This window comes from Salmo salar, chromosome 04 (assembly GCF_965601325.2).
Source record: "Salmo salar chromosome 04, fSalSal1, whole genome shotgun sequence".
In the NCBI taxonomy this organism is placed as follows: Eukaryota; Metazoa; Chordata; class Actinopteri; order Salmoniformes; family Salmonidae; genus Salmo; species Salmo salar.
Window position 1 is genome coordinate 46713806 of NC_138294.1, and position 22794 is coordinate 46736599.

General features: G+C 45.2%; 1 protein-coding gene across 7 annotated transcripts in view; it reads right to left on the reverse strand.

Annotated features, from left to right (window-relative positions):
- ryr1a (ryanodine receptor 1a (skeletal)) overlaps positions 1 to 22794 on the reverse strand; it is a 71374-nt gene that overhangs the window by 26370 nt on the left and 22210 nt on the right. For 4 of the 7 annotated variants that reach the window (XM_014196266.3, XM_082974451.1, XM_014196263.3 and 1 more), the window contains exons 36-77: positions 20614 to 21058; positions 19947 to 20528; positions 19630 to 19830; positions 19439 to 19550; positions 19165 to 19308; positions 16730 to 17003; positions 16505 to 16619; positions 16257 to 16389; positions 15911 to 16005; positions 15671 to 15806; positions 15376 to 15565; positions 15136 to 15250; positions 14903 to 15023; positions 14521 to 14690; positions 14119 to 14339; positions 13758 to 13848; positions 13459 to 13599; positions 13167 to 13330; positions 12620 to 12698; positions 12431 to 12520; positions 12168 to 12311; positions 11984 to 12061; positions 11809 to 11884; positions 11567 to 11690; positions 11373 to 11488; positions 11181 to 11248; positions 10933 to 11054; positions 10675 to 10724; positions 10523 to 10583; positions 10290 to 10416; positions 10073 to 10184; positions 9833 to 9914; positions 9604 to 9734; positions 9158 to 9478; positions 8827 to 9067; positions 8539 to 8626; positions 7800 to 7892; positions 7078 to 7092; positions 4306 to 4476; positions 4111 to 4170; positions 3862 to 3996; positions 3237 to 3349 (exon numbers count right to left, since the gene is read on the reverse strand). In XM_014196266.3, coding sequence (XP_014051741.3) covers positions 3237 to 3349; positions 3862 to 3996; positions 4111 to 4170; positions 4306 to 4476; positions 7078 to 7092; positions 7800 to 7892; positions 8539 to 8626; positions 8827 to 9067; positions 9158 to 9478; positions 9604 to 9734; positions 9833 to 9914; positions 10073 to 10184; positions 10290 to 10416; positions 10523 to 10583; positions 10675 to 10724; positions 10933 to 11054; positions 11181 to 11248; positions 11373 to 11488; positions 11567 to 11690; positions 11809 to 11884; positions 11984 to 12061; positions 12168 to 12311; positions 12431 to 12520; positions 12620 to 12698; positions 13167 to 13330; positions 13459 to 13599; positions 13758 to 13848; positions 14119 to 14339; positions 14521 to 14690; positions 14903 to 15023; positions 15136 to 15250; positions 15376 to 15565; positions 15671 to 15806; positions 15911 to 16005; positions 16257 to 16389; positions 16505 to 16619; positions 16730 to 17003; positions 19165 to 19308; positions 19439 to 19550; positions 19630 to 19830; positions 19947 to 20528; positions 20614 to 21058 — 6147 coding nt within the window. The remainder of the gene's footprint in view (positions 1 to 3236; positions 3350 to 3861; positions 3997 to 4110; positions 4171 to 4305; positions 4477 to 7077; positions 7093 to 7799; positions 7893 to 8538; positions 8627 to 8826; positions 9068 to 9157; positions 9479 to 9603; positions 9735 to 9832; positions 9915 to 10072; positions 10185 to 10289; positions 10417 to 10522; positions 10584 to 10674; positions 10725 to 10932; positions 11055 to 11180; positions 11249 to 11372; positions 11489 to 11566; positions 11691 to 11808; positions 11885 to 11983; positions 12062 to 12167; positions 12312 to 12430; positions 12521 to 12619; positions 12699 to 13166; positions 13331 to 13458; positions 13600 to 13757; positions 13849 to 14118; positions 14340 to 14520; positions 14691 to 14902; positions 15024 to 15135; positions 15251 to 15375; positions 15566 to 15670; positions 15807 to 15910; positions 16006 to 16256; positions 16390 to 16504; positions 16620 to 16729; positions 17004 to 19164; positions 19309 to 19438; positions 19551 to 19629; positions 19831 to 19946; positions 20529 to 20613; positions 21059 to 22794) is intronic. The other 3 variants (XM_014196271.3, XM_082974452.1, XM_082974450.1) reach the window with 1 other exon arrangement.

Sequence of the window (22794 nt, forward strand, 5' to 3'; positions counted from 1 at the left end):
AGGAGGAGGAATGCTGCCTATGACCCCAAGAACACAATCCCCATCGTCAAACATGGAGGAGGTGGAAACATTATGCTTTGGGGGTGTTTTTATGCTAAGGGGGCAGGACAACTTCACCGCATCAAAGGGACAATGGACGGGGCCATGTACCGTCAAATCTTGGATGAGAACCTCCTTACCTCAGCCAGGGCATTGAAAATTGGTCGTGGGTGGGTATTCAGCATGACAATGACCCAAAACACATGGCCAAGGCAACAAAGGAGTGGCTCAAGAAGAAGCACATTAAGGTCCTGGAGTGGCCTAGCCAGTCTCCAGACCTTAATCCCATAGAAAATCTGTGGATGGAGCTGAAGGTTCGAGTTACCATACGTCAGCCTCGAAACCTTAATGACTTGGAGAAGATCTGCAAAGAGGAGTGGGACAAAATCCCTCCTGAGATGTGTGCAAACCTGGTGGCCAACTACAAGAAACGTCTGACCTCTGTTTTTGCCAACAAGGGTTTTGCCACCAAGTACTAAGTCATGTTTTGCAGAGGGGTCAAATACTTATTTCCCTCATTAAAATGCAAATCATTTTATAACATTTTTGACATGAGTTGTTTTGGATTTTTGTTGTTGTTATTCTGTCTCTCACTGTTCAAATAAACCTACCATTAAAATTATAGACTGATCATTTCTTTGTCAGTGGGCAAATGTACAAAATCAGCAGGGGATCAAATACTTTTTTCCCTCACTGTACATACATACATACATACATACATACATACATATATATAGTTGAAGTCGGAAGTTTACATACACCTTAGCCAAATACATTTAAACTCAGTTGTTCACAATCCCTGACATTTAATCCTAGTAAAAAATTCCTGTCTTGGGTCAGTTAGGATCACCACTTTATTTTAAGAATCTGAAATGTCAGAATAATAGTAGAGAAAATGATTTATTTCAGCTTTTATTTCTTTCATCACATTCTCAGTGGGTCAGAAGTTTACATACACTCAATTAGTATTTGGTAGCATTGCCTTTAAATTGTTTAACTTGGGTCAAACGTGTTGGGTAGCCTTCCACAAGCTTCCCACAATAAGTTGGGTGAATTTTGGCTCATTCCTCCTGACAGAGCTGGTGTAACTGAGTCAGGTTTGTAGGCCTCCTTGCTTGCACACGCCTTTTCAGTTCTGCCCACAAATGTTCTATAGGATTGAGGTCAGGGCTTTGTGATGGCCACTCCAATACCTTGACTTTGTTGTCCTTAATTTTGCCACAACTTTGGAAGTATGCTTGGGGTCATTGTCCATTTGGAAGACCCTTTTGTGGCCAAGCTTTAACTTCCTGACTGATGTCTTGAGATGTTGCTTCAATATATCCACATAATTTTCCTGCCTCATGATGTCATCGGTTTTGTGAAGTGCACCAGTCCCTCCTGCAGCAAAGCACCCCCACAACATGACGCTGCCACCCCCGTGCTTCACGGTTGGGATGGTGTTCTTCGGCTTGCAAGCCTCCCCTTTTTCCTCCAAACATAACGATGGTCATTATGGCCAAACAATTCTATTTTTGTTTCATCAGACCAGAGGACATTTCTCCAAAAATAATGATCTTTGTCCCCATGTGCAGTTGCAAACCGTAGTCTGGCATTTTTATGGCGGTTTTGGAGCACTGGCTTCTTCCTTGCTGAGCGGCCCTTCAGGTTATGTTGATATAGGACTCGCTTTACTGTGGATATAGATACTTTTGTACCCGTTTCCTCAAGCATCTTCACAAGGTCCTTTGCTGTTGTTCTGGGATTGATTTGCACTTTTCGCACCAAAGTACGTTCATCTCTAGGAGACAGAACGCGTCTCCTTCCTGAGCAGTATGACGGCTGCATGGTCCCATGGGGTTTATACTTGCATACTATTGTTTGTACAGATGAACGTGGTACCTTCACGCTTTTGGAAATTGCTCCCAAGGATGAACTAGACTTGTGGAGGTCTACCATTTTTTTTCTGAGGTCTTGGCTGATTTCTTTAGATTTTCCAATTATGTCAAGCAAAGAGGCACTGAGTTTGAAGGTAGGCCTTGAAATACATCCACAGGTACATCTCCAATTGACTGAAATTATGTCAATTAGCCTATCAGAAGCTTCTAAAGCCATGACATAATTTTCTGGAATTTTCCAAGCTGTTTAAAAGGCACAGTCAACTTAGTGTACTTGGAATTGTGATACAGTGAATTATAAGTGAAATAATCTGTCTGTAAACAATTGTTGGAAAAATTACTTGTGTCATGCACAAAGTAGATGTCCTAACCGACTTGCCAAAACTATAGTTTGTTAACAAGAAATTTGTGGAGTGGTTGAAAAACGAGTTTTAATGAGTGTTTGTAAACGTAATAAGTGTTTGTAAACTTCCGACTTCAACTGTATATATACACAGTTGAAGTCGGAAGTTTACATACATTTAGGTTGGAGTCATTAAAACTGCCAAGTTCTCATTTACAACTGCGACCTGGACAAGATAAAGCAAAGCAGTGCGACACAAACAACAACACAGAGTTACACATGGAATAAACAAACGTAGAGTCAATAACACAATAGAAAAAAAGTATATATACAGTGTGTGCAAATGAGGTAAGATAAGGGAGGTAAGGCAATAAATAGGCCATAGTGGCGAAATAATAATTACAATTTAGCAATTAAACACTGGAGTGATAGATGTGCAGAAGATGAATGTGCAAGTAGAGATACTGGGGTGCAAAGGAGCAACAACAAAAAAATAACAGTATGGGGATGAGGTAGTTGGATGGGCTGTTTACAGGTGCAGTGATCTGTGAGCTGCTCTGACAGCTGGTGCTTAAAGTTAGTGAGGGAGATGAGTCTCCAGCTTCAACTGTAAATATATATATATATATATATATATATATATATATATATATATATATATATATATATATATACACACACACAGTATATATTTTCTACATTGTAGAACAATAGAGAAGACATCAAAACTATGAAATAACACATAGAATCATGTAGTAACCAAAAAAAGTGTTAAACAATAAATATATTTTAAATATATTTTAGATTTTAGATTCTTCAAAGTAGCCACCCTTTGCCTTGATGACAGCTTTGCACACTCTTGGCATTCTCTCAACATATATGCTCTTAATGTTCATCTATGTTCTTAATATGTTGTTAATGTTTTGTACACGCTGTGTATATGTGTTTCAATACAAGACTGTGGTAGTCTCTCTGACCTGGGTAGGTTGTAGAGTGGCGTCATCCTAAAGCAGGCTACCACAGCCTTGCGTCTCTGCTTGGACAGCAGCTTGTGCCACACCATCTTTTTGGATTTGAAGGGGTGCTCCGTCTAAGTGAGAGAAGAAAGAACAGAGAAACGGCACCACTGACATCATGCCATGTGTGTCAAGTAGGATTATATTGATACTGTAGGATTATAGGGACGCTGTAGGATTATATTGATACTGTAGGATTATAGGGACGCTGTAGGATTATATTGATGCTGTAGGATTATATTGATGCTTTAGGATTATATTGGTGCAGTAGGATTATATTGATGCTGTAGGATTATATTGATGCTGTAGGATTATATTGATGCTGTAGGATTATATTGATGCTGTAGGATTATAGGGACGCTGTAGGATTATAGGGACGCTGTAGGATTATATTGATACTGTAGGATTATATTGATGCTGTAGGATTATACTGATGCTGTAGGATTATACTGATGCTGTAGGATTATATTGATGCTGTAGGATTATATTGATGCTGTAGGATTATACTGATGCTGTAGGATTATACTGATGCTGTAGGATTATATTGATGATGAAGGATTGAACATGGGTGTATTACTCTACTCACCACCTCAATGTGATAGAGCACAGCTGACACCTCCTGCACCCTCTTCACCACTTTCTCTGGAGCGTCAGCATCCTCAGCCTTCCCTGCCATCTCCTTATACAGGGACATCTGCCAGCGCATGGACGGGTTCTCCACCTGGACACAACACACACACACACTGCAGCAACACACACTGCAGCTGGGGGAGCACACACTGCAGCTGGGGGAACACCATGTATCACTTTACTGTACCAACCCACTCCATCTTACCTTGCCTTGAAGATGCAGGTTGTTTTGCAAGAACTCCCTTACTTCCTCATCAGTGTCCCTCTGGAAGAAAATGTTTAGATATTTATTTTGGGAACAATTTCTTTGTCGAGATATACAGCCCTATGGTCCGGCACAGAAGACTAGTCTACATGGTTACTATGGCAGAGTTATTCAAGACAGCCGAGGGCACACTACCAACGAGTATCGGATCTTGGCCAGGTTGATAAGCTCATGATCAGCAGGGGAGCACATGTTGAGGCCGATGGGGAGCATCTTTTTCAGGGCAGCCACAATAAGTGACGTCTGCACCGAGTAACGGTCTCCCCGTCTCTTCTTCTTGGTACGCTCCACGTCTGAGCCACCAGCCTGGAGAACATAAGGAGGGACCAAGGCGTTACGCATGTCTTCCTCATACATACGGTTGGCGCCACACCCACTATGCGGGGGCACTGTACCACGTATCAATTAACACTGCTTAGCATTGAACCCATGACAGCACTGATTCAATGTCACAACACGCATTATTCCCAGCTTGCTACCTGTATTCCAGTGGACATGTGACCACTGCTTCTCATTTGAATGACCTGTTGAGTTAGACAGTGTCCCCCTACCTGTTCACCCGGACAGTAGCTATCACAATAGCAATAATTAACACCCTGTAATATCAAGAGCCATGGACTCCTCTCTGAACCCTTGAGTCTAGGTCACTTCCCGTACATTACCATATCCTTCAGTGTTTGCTGCGCGTGGACAAGCAATGTACTGAATGAGCAACCTACGGATACCCAGAATGAGGGCTACATCTCAGCACCATAATGATCCGAATCTCTGGTTGGTAAAGGGGAGGGGAATGTGAGAATGTAATACTGTATTGAGAAGGACTGGGAGGGGGGGGGGGGGGGCTGGGGTGGAAGGTGATGGGGTTGGGGGACGACAACTGAAAGGAAATCATTCTAATCTGTAGGACAGGAAATCAGTCAAACTGCACAGATAAAAACATGCTTACAACACACACACACACACACACACACATTACGTCCACATGAAAAAATCATCCAGCATTCGATGGAAACACTGGTGAAAAACAACCTTCTACGGTATGTTTCTCAGGTGGGTTTGGCACCAGCAGAACTAGGTGAAGAACGAATACGTTACATGGTGTCGGAGAGTAACAGAAGCTCCTGTTGAAAACACACATAACTATTTGCTGTTAGTAGCATCATGTTGATGGGAACTACAATCAGACTAATGGTGTTAGCTACCAACTAGCAAATCACACAAGCCAACCAAATGTCCGTGGGATACGTCCCGTCGCCCCTGTGCTCTCCTCCCGCACTCCTGTGCTGTTTCTGTGAGGGAACATTGTCTGTTGTCTGCCCTCTCTGACGTCCCCAGCAAGCTTGTATGCGCGTGTCATTCAGCAGGCTGAGGACGGCCAAAGGAGTGAAGATAACGGAGGACCCCACAGTAATGGCCGCCCCACAAAACAGGAGAGGATGCAAAGCCCATAGAGATCCTATTAAATTAGTATTCTAACTGCTACTTCTATGGCAAAGTCGCTACGAACAGAGAATGTGTCGTAGATAAACGCACTGAAGGACTAAGGGAATCTGCAGTGGTGAAAAGTGAGAACAATGTGTTACAGTGATCTGCTCTATGCATCTGCATCTCAGAGTACGCCCCTTCATGCCGAAAAAAAGTGCACCTAGCTTTTCCCCGTTACGTTTCCCTGTGAGTGTGAGTGGTAGGAGTGTTTCAAAGCCACTGATAAGTCCAGGCAGATTCAACCGCTTCTCCAAACCAGTACTTCAATGCAAGGAGTGTGTTACGAATAAGGCTGGTTTAGAGGAAGGTGGGTGTGATGGTTTTAAGGGAGATTTTAGAAGACAGGTTTGATTAAAATAGAATGAGGTGAGGTAAAGTCACATCGGGCATATTCTACATAGGGTAGTATAGAGCTCGTTCCAGAGACCTGCTTCAGTCCTGTTAAATATAGTGTCAGGTCAGGGTTAAAGTGGGACAGGTGGGTGGGTGGAGACTGACTGGCGGATAATGATAAAGCTCAGCCATGGTCTGACACGGCAGTTAAAGGGAGTCAGTGCTGAGAACAGAGAGGGGGGGCTAACAGCATCCCCTTGTGGAGGGAGCTTGATCACAAACGCTATAGACCAACCAACCTTCAACAGAAAAGTAAAGACATGACTCCAACCCAACTACAATCAACTAAGTGCAAACTCATTGGCAGGATGATGGCACTCTGCTCCCACTGCTGCTTTGGGCAGGCCTAGTGCGGAGCCTAGTGTCATGAGCCCGACTCTAAGGCAGAGTACTTTCATCAAGCGCCTCCAGACTCCCTCCGTCACACACTGGCAGGACTGAGGGTGGCCCACGGTGGCCCGGCCCTTCGTCCAATAGTGTTGTATCAGTATGCTGCATGTCTGCTTTTTTTTTTATCTGGCCATTTCTACTGTGCCCGTCACACACACTCGGTCACACAAGTGTGCTTATGAATGTAATTCTATGCAGATGACCAGTAAATGTTTTATGAGAGACTAAGAGTATGTCACCGTCTAAATATGGGAACACAAGCCTGTCCCCAGTGTCGTCGACAGGGTAACTGGATCCAAAGCATATCAGTGACGCATGTAAGTCAATACAGACCAACTGTTTTCTATTTCTGTGTGTCATAGTGCAGATATAAACATGTGAAATGCTGGACCCAGTTTCGTCCCATTGGTGTTGCAGTAGAGTGCGAAACACGTAGCTAGTTACTGAGTGGACATGCACACCTGTCTCTATATACAAAGTATTTGGCTGCTAGTTGTGTGTGGGTGTTGTATTGGAACACGCTAGAAGCGTGGTTGTGGTGTCCCGGTGTGCCAGTGTGTCGGAGGGGTTGATGAAAAGCCCCTCAAAGTGAGGTGCCATGCGGTCAGCACAGTGGTCGTGCAGAAACAAAAGTCTAACCTCTGAGTCGCTGCCCTGGAAACCCAGCATCAACACAGAAAAAGAGGACAAGGGACAGTCAAAGAGAGAACACTTAACACACCTGCTAACGTTTCAATACTCGACCGCTCTACTGACATATACACGGCCTAATCTTATAGATTAGGATCGTATGCTTCTCTTAGTCCTCAAACGGAGAGAGAGAGAGAGAGAGAGAGAGGCAAAGGCCGGCATGAAAAACGGCTGAAAAGTTGGCAAAATGATCTAGCAAAAAGAAAAATATATACATTTTTAAAAGGTTTCCAATATACAATACCTGCTGAAGATGTCGTAGGGAAAAGACTTGAAAGAAGAGCCTTTTCTGTAGGGTTATTGTCAGTGATGATACAGCATTGTGCTATGCAGATATCAAGTACACAGTTTTTAAAAAGATACACCCGATTTGTATAGGTAAATTAAACCCAACATGGTTAGCTCCAATAGGCTAGGAGAAGATCAATGAATGAATTGACAATTAAGTACGTGAGACATCTTTTTTTTTTTTTTTTGCTGCTGCTGCTGAAACATTTGAAAGCAAATGACGCAGGACGTGAAACGAAACGCCGGCGTAAATGATGACCTCATTTATGATCGACGTTTCAGAAATTCATAGTCTTCCCAAATCCGCTGACATCAGTCTAACATGTCACATCACCTCAACGCTGAAGGTAACTGAACGGCTCTTTAACCCCAGATGGTCTCACCTTGCTCATCTTGCTCTTGCTGTCAGCAGTGAGGAAAGACATGTTATTAATCTCATTCATCACCACAAAGTTCTGCTCCTCTCGCTTGAAGTTCTACAGAGACACAAGAAAGAGAAAGATAATAATAATAATAATAATAATAATAATAATAACAGATTGGGTTTATATAGCACCAACTAGACCTCAAAGAGCTTTACATAGTAAGGGGGAAACTCACCTCATCCACCACCAATGTGTGGCACTCACCTGGGTGACGCATGGCAACCATTTTGTGCCAGAACGCTCACCACACATCAGCTTGCATGGTTTGCGCGGTAAGGAGCGATATATGCCAATTAGGAATGATTAGGTGGCCATGATGGAAATGGGGCCAGGTCAGGAATTTAACCAGGACTCCGGAGTTAACGCCCCTACTCTTACGAAAAGCGCCATGGGATTTTTAATGACCACAGAGAGTCAGGACACCCGTTTAACGTCCCATCCGAAAGACGGCACCCTACGCAGGGCAACGTCCCCTTCACTGCCCTGGGGAATTGGGATTCGATCATTTTAAGACCAGAGAGAAGTGTGCCCCCTACTGGCCCTCCAACACCACTTCCAGCAGCATCTGGTCTCCCATCTAGGAACCGATCAGGACCAACCCTGCTTAGCTTCAGAGGCAAGCCGGCAGTGGGATGCAGGGTGGTATGCTGCTGGTGATATGACAGAAAAAGTTGTCACATTTCAACCATTTACTCACATGAGATTTGGACCAGAAGATGAAGACCTCTCCAACCATTCTGAAGAGCTCCTCTGCATCTGGGTCCGGGCATGTCAACCACCTCGCCCTGCAAATGGAGGACATCTCTTTAAGGTTCTAGTGACCGAGAGACCGCCAACACCACAACACACATGTAGGCAAAGACAACTGGCAGGGGGAATGGCTTCTGACATGGACTGTTAGCGTACAGTAGAATAGTGGCTATGATAGGGTGTACATTTCTAAAGAAAAAACATGACTGGCCACTAGTTTGCCTGTGTGCTGTACCTGTTATTGTCCACATAGCGGATGAGGAGAGGGTAGAGGGCGTATAGGTCCCTGCAGAGCACAGCAAACTCATCCCTGATGGTGCCCTCCTCCTCGTCCCCCTCGGCCTTCCCCTCCATACGCAGGTGGTCCTCCTCGGCCACCACCTTCCCTGTCCTCTTCTTCAGCTTCTCCATGGTGGGGATGAAATGGGACTTGAGCATCTCTGGCCTGGCCCTGCTCACAATAGGCTGGGAGAAGACTAGGGATAGAAGAGGAGTGGCCATGGTGAGATGGCAAGAAAACACACACAGACAGGCATAGTACACACATAGCATTGTGGCAACCTCACCAGCCAGCCTCTTCATCCAGGAGGCCTCGTCAATGCCCAGGTTGTTGACCACGATCTTCATGATGCTGCCCAGCAGCTGGTTGAGCTGGTCAGAGGTGACGTCGGTGCAGATTTGGCCCTCCAGCTCAGGGAAGTTCTCTACTCCTCTCTCCCACCAGCGAGGCAGGTAGTTACACAGCATGGGCAGAGTGATCTCGATCACATGGGGCATCTCAGTGTAACGGGCACCTGACTCTGCCAAGTCCCCGATCTCTTTCAGCAGAACGTCTAGCTCTGGTATGTCCTGGCATAACTCCTGGACCTCGTTGGGCAGACCCAAGACTATGGAGAGAGACAGAGCGAGAGAGACAGAGAGAGAGAGACGGGAGGTTAGAGGAGAGAGTGTTGAGGAACTCAAAAGTCAGGGTTGGACAGAGAACAAGTCACAGGAGCAGATGGGCACTCACTGGCTCTTTCTCTGGGGGTCTTGGTGGTGTAGACAGAGAAGGCATTGTACTCATTGAGATGGGGCTCGAGGTAGGCCACAGGCATAGCAGCCGCCAGATGGGCTAGACACTCCCCCAGGGCTGGCCTCTGCCTGGAGGAGGGATGTCAAGGCCAGTCAAACTCACAGGTGATCAGGTTTTGTATTACTGTACCGTTCACACAGAGAAACAGAGCCTGATCCAGACTCACCTCTCCACATGAGGGTTCTTGACACTGCCCAGGGAGTAGATGGCGCACATGATGCGGTAACACGACATCTGGAGATCATCCACTGACCACCAAGAACACAGACACAAAAAAATGTAATATATATATTTCTTTAAATCAACTAGACACTTTTCACAGTTTTGAGAGTAAGTAAACTGGAATGCTGTGTCATCACATGAATGCTGTGTCATCACATGACTGCTGTGATGGCATATAACTCACGCATGACATCATCTCCAAACTGGTGCTGAGAGATGTGGTCGAACAGGGAGGTGAGGACTGGGAGCAGGGCAATGGTGGTGTAGTTGATGTTCTGCGACACGCCTTTCACCTGCTGTAGACGGACCATACAGTAGGGCAAGACATTTCAGACCAAAAGGCAACAGTTCTGGAATTGTTCAATTCCTACCTGTTTCACTTGTAGACACTTTGCTCTTACCTGGTTGCCTTTAGACACCTTTCCCAGTTTGAGGTTCTCCACCATCTTCTCGATATCATCAGCTGCACCCTCAAAGAACGACCGGAGCCCTGCCTTCACAATCTCAGGCCCAGACTTCATCACCGTCCTGAGGAATACGGAGCAGGGATGAAAAAGGACGGCTATGAGAAAATCTTGATCCAATACCTTTGTATTCGGATTGTGAAAACATTTTCCGACAAGTGCCGATTTACCTTGCATCGAGTGATCGTGCCAGGATGTGAAGACAGTTGACAATAGCAGCAGCGTCGTTCCCTTAAATAGTGCAGAGGAAAACATAAGGGAAAAGACAACGGCTGACTGGACGAGACAGAACTAAATCATCAGGACAATGCGGATGTCTTACCGAAGAGAGAAACTCTGTGTCTCACCAGAGCAGCCATTTTACAGAAGATACTACGACAGGAGAGAAATCCAACAGAAAAAGAGGAGGAAATGCAGAGAAAGGGAATGAATTATGAAAATAAAGGTAAGAGAAAAGGAGAAATTACAGCACAGGTTCAAAAGAGAGACTTGAGAGGATGAATAGAGATAAAAGTGGCTAAAGCCAACTAACTAAAGTGAGGCGTAACAATATACTTAAGACGATGTGACCGAGAGTTACCTGGCAATCATCTCTTTCTCCTTGTTAGAGGAATGTCCTCCACTACCCAGGACTTTGGCCGGTGTGGACAGGAAGTACAGACAGTGGTTTTTAAAGTACTGGTTGATCAGGGGCAACAAGATCTGAGACAAACACAGTTCATCATCACATATATTGTTATACCCCTGCAGTAAACATGTAACAGCTGGATCAAATGTCATCTGTCCTCCCCTCGAGACGGGCCTGTTTCAAAGTGATTCTGCTCTCACCTTGGCAAAGAATTTGATCTCCTGCTCATGAGGCGACTTCTCCACTCTGCCACTGCTCACCACAGCCTCTGGAAAAACACACAAGAAAAACATTTTGGAGTGTTGTTTACAAGTGAAATGTCAACACTGACATTAACTGAGCACTATTTAATTGGTTATTATCATCCACCCTCCTCCCAGAGCCCACTCTACCAAGATGAGCTATGAACTCTTGGGCGATCTCCATCCACTTCAACAGCTTCTGCAGGAAACCATAGGCAAAGCGCTTCTCGATAGATGAGATGTCTGACTCCATGTCTTTCATTCCCCTAGAGAAAGCATTAAAAAGCATGACTTGTTAATACATATTCAGTTGCTTCTATAACGTCAATGACTTCTCCTTTTACCTGGTGACTGCAAATCCATTGAGTTGAAGAAATTTGAGAAGCTCGTGAGCCTTTTCCCTGTCTCGTGCCTTCTCCTTTGCTGTCAGGGTGTCATAGGGTACAAGCAAAGGGTGGGCGCCTCCTCCTACACACAGTCAAAACACACAGAGTTGCCATTAACTTTACTAAAAGCGAAAGGTGACTGGTAATTCTGTAGTCTATATCCTCCCTTTTCTTCCCCCCAGAACAGAATGACCTCTGACCTTTGGACTGCAGCTCCATCTTCTTCTTTCGACCCCAGGTGTTGTGATAGTTCTCTGCAAGTTGTTCTGCCATTGACTGGGCAAGTGAGAAATTAAAAGAAGAAAAAAAAACATGGTCAAATAACAACGTGTGAAGCAAATAAGACGGACGGTCCAAACTTCAGTGTCATCATACCTGCAGCTCTCTTGACAGTGCCATGTGGGATATTTCAATTGGTTGGGGACTGTAGCCATGGCTGGGGTCATATGTTGCCTGAAAGACACATATTTGTGTTCGTAACGTTCGTTAAGACTTCTCATCATCTCTGTCTGATCTGAAGAACGGTTATTCATCCTTTGATCTTCCCACTTCTCTGTACCTGCGCAGTCTGAGAGATCTTCCGAGCTGCCTTCTTCAGCTCAGCCTTGGCTTCATCTCCTTCCCTCGTTTGATCCAGAGTCCACTCCCATGCAATCATGGCCTTCATGGACTCTTTGATGGGCCAACGGTAGATCTCTTTGTCCTATAAGGGAAGAGATCGTTACAGACGGAGGGCATCAGTGAGCAGCAACATAAAGACCTGCGGTGGTTGACAGAAATCACTATGCATTGTGGAAGAAAATGATCAACTGCGCCTCTTACCTTCTCGGAGAACGTTTTGTACGGTCGGAGCATGGGGTGAGTTTTTGAATTTTCATCCAACATCTCTCCATACGTCCAGTTATTCTGAATCTGCAGGTGAACAGACATGCAGCAAATGACTTCAGTTACACCGTACATTGTACAACTGATGTTGATACACAAACACTTCAAGTTGATATTTTTACTGACCTTTTCAAAGGCCCACTTGTCATGTGTGTACTCAGCATATCTGTTGATGAAGCCATCCAATCTCTCAGGGATGATAGTACTAGAATACAAAACATTGTAGACTTCAGTACGCCATAGTCATAACTTACTATACAGTAGCCAAAAGCAGAGGATGTTGTGTAATATTTATGAAAATATCAACACTGTCCGTTGATACGGTGTCTTATCTATTTAAGCTGTAAGGCCTGAGGAGGTGTGGTATATGGCCAATATATCACGGCTAAGGGCTGTTCTTACCCATGACGCAACGTGGAGTGCCTGGATACTGCCCTTAGCCGTGGTATATTGGCCATACATCACAAACCCCCGAAGAGCCTTATTGCTATTATAAACTGGTTACCAACGCAATTAGAGCAATAAAACAAATGTTTCGTCATACCCGTGGTATACGGTCTGATATACCATGGCCTTCAGCCAATCAGCATTCAGGCTCAAACCACCCAGTTTATAAATTGTTTTAGAGTATTCTCCTATTGGTTTACGGCCTTCTCCCATTCTAGGGTCTTACTTTGTGGTCTCCACTGGTTTGGGATCAAAGTTTCCCTCTGCATCCACCAAAGCTTTCTTCTCAGTCTTGGATGAGTAGCTGGCATCTACATAATCTGGAGGGATGGCGCCAGCAATGGCGCATATGCACGGCATGGCAATTTTGAACAGCTCGGCATCAAATTTCTGAAACCAGAACCAGAGGACATAGCGAAAAAAAATTCTACAATGATATACCATATCAACGTTTTCTTATTGGAGGAAAACATTTCCTAGGTTTCCATGCAGCTGATAGAGCAGTGTAATAGTGTAACCTTGTGGGCCAGGGACTCAAAGATGCCCCAGAAGAGTTTACGGGTGAGATGCAGCTCCTCCTCTGATGACACTCCAAAGTTGCCCCAGCCGTTGGGCAGGCAATAGTACTTCCAACAACGCTCATAGTGATTGGTCAAAAGCTGCAGCCAACAAAATAAGATTATGAAATCAGCTTAATTTGGCATACTAACATCTGGATGATAAATTCATTGACCATCTTGACGTGGCCATGTTTATTTATTTGTTTTGTTTCTATAAAGTTTTGATTGTCCAATGACCGGTTAAGACATGTCCATACCTTGAGTGGCATTTTGGCATATTCATTGAGAATTGGCACATCAAATACCAGCCTTCTCAACAGGTGTTGTAACATGGATGGCCGCAGATTCCTAAGAAATAGAGGCAAATAAATCAGCACATGTAAATAATCGAAATAAATAATAATAAGAAAATAAATGCATCAAGCATGGTTAAACAACTCACTAAAAGTTCACTGTACAAATAGTTTACGGAAGAGGACATCCCAATGTCCAGGAGACATTAACATTAACTGATAGGGGGAACAAAGAAAAAAAATCCACTTATGCAATGCAGAAAGACAGATTTTAGATAACGACAGTTAGAAGGTGAACCGTGCCAGGGTAATAAATCCAACTCACTTGCACAAAGCCATGAGACACTCCTCGATAACATCTCTCTGGGCCTTAGTGAAGGCTCGTCCGCGGGACAGACGGTAGATGGTGTGCAGCATAGAGTCGATCATGATGGCCCGGTGGTCAGTGCCAGCGAACAAAAAGGCACACTTGGTGATGAGGGGCAGCACGGCCAGAGAGAGGTAGCGGTTCAGAGCCAGGGCCATCTCTGTGGTGCAGAAAGCCGCCTAGTGGGGAGAGATCCCTTTAAACGGTCATACTCGCTGCATTCAAAAGTCAACTTACTACCTATTCAATACAAAGCAAGTGTTTATATGACACCTAAATCAATGAGGAGCGTAAAGAGCAGACAAGGTGAATGTCTTATGTGGTGTATATGAGTAGTGAGATAGAGAGAGGATGACTCACTGTGTCCAGAGAAGCAGCTGCCCTCATGTCAGGCAGGAAGCCCACCTCCAGCACATGAAGCAGGAAGTCTTGGTTGTCAATACCATACACTCTGTCAAGGAACAGCACCATGGGAGCCTTGTGGTCCGGCACAAAACTGGAAGACATCTTGGGTTCAATGACGCTGTTATCTAGACGTCACAAAAAGACAGAGGGAAGTTGGAAGAGGAGAATAATGTTAGGATTCACATTATTTAACGATTCTGACTAATTACAGATATAAAATGGAATATATTATGATCAAACTAAACTTGTTCCATTTCCTCATCAAGACGTCAAGATTCTCTTTCCTTGAGCCAGCACAAGAGTTCATTGAATCCAAATGGTTTTGCCTCGGACTCACCTTTTCCAAAGTCTGGTATCTGGACAGACAGGCTGATGACTCCCACCAGGTCCTCCATAGGCACCAGGGACCTGAGGATGGCCCTGATCCTCAGAGCCTCGCCCTTCCCAGCCTGGATCAACTGCGGGGCAAACAAAAAATAGCAACGTCTTAGAATGAACCGCAGTAGCGTGCCAGCTCCATTCCATAACCCTTGGCTTCTCTCTTAATGTTTTCCAATGCTCAGTACTCACATGCATCTCTGGAGCGCAGCGTCCCAGCAAGTCAATGAGAGCTGAGTAAAAGGACATGATGGCATTCCCCAGGTGAACCTTGTTCTCCTCGTGCTGCTCCTCCCCACCAGGGAACCTACCAGTGAAGAAGGAAGAATCAACACGCAGGCCCAAAACTTGTCAAAGGAGAACGTGTTCTCATCTACTACACTAGTAAATACTGTAGATATTCAATCAGTGCCTCGGTGGTTTGGCTCTTACATGCCGGGGAAGCGCCTGTCTTTCTTCACAGTGGGGCCGTCCCTGGCAGGATCTTCAGAGATCTTGATGGCCTCCTCTATAGCAGCCAGCAGGCCGTTCCCACCCTCTCCTCTCAGGGCCGGGCCAAAACACTCTGGCCGACGGATCAGAAGACGCACCACCACGTTGGCATTCTCCTCTACGCTCTCTCCTACAGGGGGGCATAGAGCCAAACCACGCTCAGTGATGAAAGGTAAACAGAAAGACATCATCCCAACAGTAGTGTATTCCATTACGAGGTCCGCAAAACACAGACCATTGACGAAGACAGCGAAGCGGAGGAAGTCCAGGTATTTCTCTCCGCCACACGGGTTCCAGCCGATGTCAGGGTAACCCTTAGCCAGGAGCTGGGGACAGCTCTGGAGCCCACAGCCAGCGAGGTACTTCACCACCTAGGAGGAAAAACACAGGACAAAAGAGACAGAAAGAGAGATGACCAATGTGCTATATGCGGCTGCCTCAGAGAAACTGCACGTGTTTGTTGAGGCTGTCCAACCTTCTCCAGGTCTTGTTCCTGTAGAGCCAGAGCCAGCTCATTGTTGTCAATGCAGGATGCTGCAGCCACGTCTAGAGGGGTGGAGCCACGCATTCCTGAAAGACATCCATGACATGTTCAGTCCCAAGAGAGACGGAGAGAGAGAGCCACGTCTAGAGGGATTATGTCAACCTAACCTTATAAGAATACAAACTTGTATTGGCAGAAGATTTTTTGATTTAACCCTTATTTTACCAGGTAAGTTGACTGCGAACACATTCTAATTTACAGCAACGAATCGGGGGAATAGTTACAGGGGAGAGGAGGGGGTTGAATGAGCCCATTGGAAGATATCAATGTCCCTCACCAAGGCCAATGCCACTGTTCTGTAGCAGGTAGCTGAGGTGGTCGAACATGGAACGCTGGTTCTGGCGACTGATACGACAGAAGTAGCACAGGAAACGACAGCAGTTGGTGACCATACGAGGGAATCTGATCTCCTGCGGAGGAACACACGCAAGGGGAATCCACTGACTACGGTGTAATACCATTTAACGCATTCCCATTTTCAGCCAAGCATTGATTCTGTTGTTATGAGCCATGTAACCACTTTACCTTGGAGTCGCCACCACCCAGCACGTTGACCATCACCTCCATGACAGTCTCGTGCATGCCCAGCGCTCGCATCAGGTTGGGGTGCTGATAAAACACTTTGTTGCTCATGATGTTTCTGATGGAGAGAGAAGGCTCATGTTGACTCTCAGTTCCTCCTGTTGATCCTCAATCCATCCAGTTCTCTGTATAGTAAATTATTTTACTGGTCTACTGTGTACTACTGACCCGATGCTCTGGATCATGAGTCTCTCCTCCTCGGGGCCCATCTGGACAATGAGCAGCGAGCGGATCTGTCCCAGGCACTCCAGCAGGTCCATGGTATCCTTTATGGAGATGGCGTTGATGGTGTAGGCCTTGGGCAGGGCCCGGATCAGCTCCCCCAGCCCGTCATACTGACGGTGCAGCAGGCTGAACATCAGACGCACCAGCTCAGGGTTCTGAATGAACGACTCCTGGGCCCAGTGGATCATAGTGTGGGAGATTAGCTCCTGGAGGGTGCCTGGAGGAGAGAGAGGGGAGGTTATAAACAAGAGGCATCACGTTGATTGATTGATTGATTGATTGATTGATTGATTGATTGATTGATACCGAATGAAATTATCCCATGACTAGACTGACATTTCAATTTTGTAATGTTGTCTCCAGCTGGAGCAGCCTACTGCTTTTAAAGGTGCAATATGCAGGAATCGCTATGCCATTTGCTGGTTGCTAAAATTCTAATAGTTCGCCAAATGTCAGTTTATGTGACAAAACAAGCACTCAGAGTCTAGAGAATCATTGTAAACCACTGCGAAATATCTTTTCAATAACCCATTTTTTTTTATTTGTAGCTGTTTGAAGCTAGTGTACAAAATCGAAAGTAATAGACGCAAAAACTAAACTTAAAGTTGAAGTTGGAAGTTTATATACACCTTTGCCAAATACATTTAAACTCAGTTTTTCACAATTCCTGACATTTAATCGTAGTAAACATTCCCTGTCTTAGGTCAGTTAGGATCATCAATTTATTTTAAGAATGTGAAATGTCAGAATAATAGCTGAGCGAATGATTTATTTCAGCTTTTATTTCTTTCATCACATTCCCAGTGGGTCAGAAGTTTACATACACTCAATTAGTATTTGTTAGCATTGCCTTTAAATTATTGAACTTCGGTCAAATGTTTCGGGTAGCCTTCCACAAGCTTCCCACAATAAGTTGGGTGAATTTTGGCCCATTCCTCCTGACAGAGCAGGTGTAACTGAGTCAGGTTTCTAGGCCTCCTTGCTCGCACACGCTTTTTCAGTTCTGCCCACAAATTTCTATAGGATTGAGGTCTGGGCTTTGTGATGGCCACTCCAATACCTTGACTTTGTTGTCCTTAAGCCATTTTGCCACAACTTTGGAAGTATGCTTGGGGTCATTGTCTACTTGGAAGACCCATTTGCAACCAAGCTTTAACTTCCTGGCTGATGTCTTGAGATGTTGCATCAATATATCCACATAATTTTCCGTCCTCATGATGCCATCTATTTTGTGAAGTGCACCAGTCCCTCCTGCAGCTAAGCACCCCCACAACATGATGCTGCCACTCCCGTGCTTCACGGTTGGGATGGTGTTCTTTGGCTTGCAAGTCTCCCCCTTTTTCCTCCAAACATAACAATGGTCATTATGGCCAAACAGTTCTATTTTTGTTTCATCAGACGAGAGAACATTTCTCCAAAAAGTACAATCTCTGTCCCCATGTGCAGTTGCAAACCGTAGTCTGGCTTTTTTATGGCGGTTTTGGAGCAGTGGCTTCTTCCTTGCTGAGCGGCCTTTCAGGCTATGTCGATACTGTGGATATAGATACTTTTGGACCCATTTCCTCCAGCATCTTCACAAGCTCCTTTGCTGTTGTTCTGGGATTGATTTGCACTTTTCGCACTAAAGTATGTTAATCTCTAGGAGACAGAACGCATCTCCTTCCTGAGCGGTATGACGGCTGCGCGGTCCCATGGTGTTTATACTTGCGTACTATTGTTTGTACAGATGAACGTGGTACTTTCAGGCATTTGGAAATTGCTCCCATGGATGAACCAGACTTGTGGAGGTCTACAATTGCTTGGCTGATTTCCCCATGATGTCAAGCAAAGAGGCACTGAGTTTGAAGGTAGGCCTTGAAATACATCCACAGGTACACCTCCAATTGACTCAAATTATGTCAATTAGCCTATCAGACGCTTCTAAAGCCATGACATAATTTTCTGGAATTTTCCAACCTTTTTAAAGGCACAGTCAACTTAGTATATGTAAACTTCTGACCCACTGGAATTGTGATACATTGAATTATAAGTGAAATAATCTGTCTGTAAACAATTGTTGGAAAAATTACTAGTGTCATGCACAAAGTAGATGTCCTAACCGACTTGCCATAACTTTAGTTTGTGTACAATAAATTTGTGGAGTGGTTGAAAAATGAGTTTTAATGACTCCAACCTAAGTTTATGTAAACTTCCGACTTCAACTGTATGTGAATTTGGTCAGGTCACCCAAAAAGTTACATTCATTAATTATCCATTAAATGCAATCAATCAATCAATCAATCAATCAATCATTCAGATTGTCTTCTGGCATTGAAGGTACATCTTTGGCTTGATTTTACTGTTTTTCAGTGGGACAAGTGATAAAGAGTGAGACTCACTGGGTTTGGTCTCTTCTACAGGTTCCGGCTCCTCCTCTACCTTCTTCTTGCGGAGGTGCCTCAACTTGTCCAACATTCTGAAGAGTCGTCCTTTGAGAGACATATCCAACTCCTCCTCCACCTCTTCCTCTTCAATGTGTACACCTGACGGTGACATGAGGGATGAAAGACCATTGACACTAGCTGCTCACCTCAAATTTCGGCTATATACATGTATACAAGTTACGCTCTAAGTTACATTTGGCGATATAGGTACTGAATGAGTTTGACTGACCGCAGTGAGAAAGCAGGTTCTTGTGAAAAGACAGCAGGGCATCGCGGACCTCGTCAGGCACAGGACACTCCTCATCCTCCGCAATGCTCTTAAAGTTCATCAGCATGTTGACCTGCAGGTGAAAATCAACACATTGTTGTCACCGTTCATGTACTGTTATAAGCGGGACAGTACACGGAGACTGAAGGTACCTGCTCCTGCGGTGGGGAGCGGAACTCGCGGGTCTTGCGGGCAGTCTCGGCAGCGCTCATGGTGAACGCCAGCATGAGCTCGTTGTAGCGGGCTCTCTGGTTGGCCTGCACCTGGCTCACAAACTGGTCTGAGAAGGCTATGATGGCCTCCACCCTGTGGCGCAACTCACAGTCACAGAAATACTGAAGCAGAGTGCACATCTGACGGACAGAAAGGAAAAGACATGAGATGTAGCAATATTGATTAGTATAATTGGTCAAACTTTGTGGGATTTAGAAAGTTACAGTGAAGTGATAAGAGACACACACACACCAACCTGTAGCTTGACAGACTCTGGCAGCTTCATGTGCAGTAATCCCTCTTCCAGACCTACTTGTTCTTCTGCCTCTCCGTCTGCCTCTCCAGGCGTCGCCTCCTTCTCCGTCTCCTCAGCACCTTTCTCTCCATCCACTTTCTCTCCATCCTCCTCCTCTTCTTCCTCTTCTTCTTCTTTTTCTACCGGCTCCTCCAGCTCTGCCTCCAGTTCCTCATCTTCCTCACCCATCCCCTCGTCCTCCATTTCTGTTTCATGTCCACTCTCTACTGCTCCCTCCTCTTCCTCCTTCACCTCCTCCCCCCCTTCTTTGAGCGCCAGCGTTTGGCTCCCCGCGCCCTTGGCTGTGGCTTCTGCTTCTTCTGCAGCAGCCTCTGCCTCGCCACTGAACACCGTGGGCTCTATCATCTTCAGGATGTGCTTGACATCTTCATTCTCGAACACGCCCATGATGAGCAGGGTGCTGATGAGCTTGAGGATGGGGACAAAGTGGAACTCAACACTGCCTCCTACAGGATCCCTCATGGCCTGACCACCGTCTTGTACAGCTTCTGTCAGCATGGTCAGGGCCTTCGCCTTCAGCACCTACAGGAGAGAGACATTAATCACCATTGGTCAGTTCAAACAGAAAACCCTACCGCTCTCGCTCCATCAGCCTGAGGCTTTTTACCTGTAGGGGGATGAATGGGCTGAGGGTGTAGATGTCCAGGTCTGTCCCCACAAAGCCAGTGGGGGAGAAGTGGAGTTTGGGGCGCAGGCAGGTAGTGAGGCCCACCCCTGGTAAAGCATGGGAGTTGTCAGTGTCTGAGTAGAGGTTGATGCTGCGCGTCTCGTCTGTCATGGGCACGATGAACTCCTTGTTGGTCATGAGGCGGTTCCTCTTGGCCGACTCCAGGTGCATGCTGATGAGCAGGTCGTAGTAGCCGCTCCTCATTGGTCCAGGCAGGTAGGTGTTCTCTATGGCGTAGAACAGCTGGGACTCATCAACATGACTGCATAGGGCGTGAGCCACGCGGTTGTTCCCCAGAGCACAGACCGAGCCGTACAGCTTCAGAGTGTGGTAGTGGAACTTCAGCAGGTCCATACGCTCCGACAACTCCAGGACGTCAATACATCTAGAGGGGACAAAGGGAATAGAACTGTATGGCACAAGGCTGTATAGATTGACAAGTCTATTGCATCAGAGCTAGAGTGGGTGGCTATATTTCTTTTCCAATACTATAGCAAACAGTGAAATCAACGAAAGCTTGTCCATTTCATCATGTGATCTTTGTTAAAAGCTGCAGTGCCTTCAGAAAGTATTCACACCCCTTGACTTTTTCCACATTTTGTTGTGTTACAGTCTGAATTTAAAATGGATTGAATTGAGATGTTTTTGTCACTGGCCTACACACACACACAATACACTATAATGTCAAAGTGGAATTGTGTTTTTATACATTTTTACAAATGAATTAAAAATGAAAAGCTGAAAGGTCTTGAGTTAATAGGTATTGGCTCACGAGTGGCGCAGTAGTCTAAGGCACTGCATCTCAGTGCTAGAGGCATCACTACAGACCCTGGTTCGATTCCAGGCTGTATCACAACCGGCCGTGATTGGGAGTCCCATAGGGCGGCGCACAATTGGCCCAATGTCGTCCAAGTTAGGGTTTGACCGGGGTAGGCCGTCATTATAAATAAGAATTTGTTCTTAACTGACTTGCATAGTTAAATAAATAAAAATATTTAACCCCTTTCTCATGGCAAGCCTAATTAAGTTCAGGAGTAAAAATATGCTTAACAAATCACATAAAAAGTTGCATGGACTCACTCTGTGTGCAATAATAGTGTTTTTGAATGACTACCTCATCTCTGTACCACACACATACAATTATCTGCAAGGTCACTTGGTCGAGCAGTGAATTTGAAAGACAGATTCAACCACAAAGACCAGGGAGGTTTTCCAATGCCTCGCAAAGAATGGCAGATATTTAATTTTTTTATTTCACCTTCATTTAACCAGGTAGGCCAGTTGAGAACAAGTTCTCATTTACACCTGCGACCTGGCCAAGATAAAGCAAAGCAGTGCGACAAAAAACAACAACACAGTTACACATGGGATAAACAAAAGTAATGTCAATAACAATATAAAAAAATCTATATACAGTGTGTGCAAATGGAGTAAGGAGGTAAGGCAATAAATAGGTCATAGTAGCAAAGTAATTACAATTTAGCAAATTAATACTGGAGTGATAGATGTGCAGATGATGATGTGTAAGTAGAAATACTGGTGTGCAAAAGAGCAAAAAAGTAAATAAAAACTATTTGGGGATGAGGTAGGTAGTTGGGGGGCTATTTACAGATGGGCTGTGTACAGCTGCAGCGATCGGTGAGCTACTCAGATAGCTGATGCTTAAAGTTAGTGAGGGAGATATAAGTCTCCAACTTCAGGGATTTTTGCAATTCGTTCCAGTCACTGGCAGCAGAGAACTGGAAGGAAAGGCGGCCAAAGGAGGTGTTGGCTTTGGGGATGACCAGTGAGATATATTTGCTGGAGCGCATGCTACGGGTGGGTGTTGTTATGGTAGATGACCTGGAGCCAGTGGGTCTGGCGATGAATATGTAGCAAGGGCCAGCCGACGAGAGCATACAGGTCGCAGTGGTGGGTGGTATATGGGGCTTTGGTGACAAAACTGATGGCACTGTGATAGACTGCATCCAGTTTGCTGAGTAGAGTGTTGGAGGTTATTTTGTAAATGACATCGCCGAAGTCGATGGACAGTTTTACGAGGGTATGTTTGGCTTCATGAGTGATGTAGGTTTTGTTCCAAAATCGGAAGCCGATTCTAGATTTAATTTTGGATTTTAGATG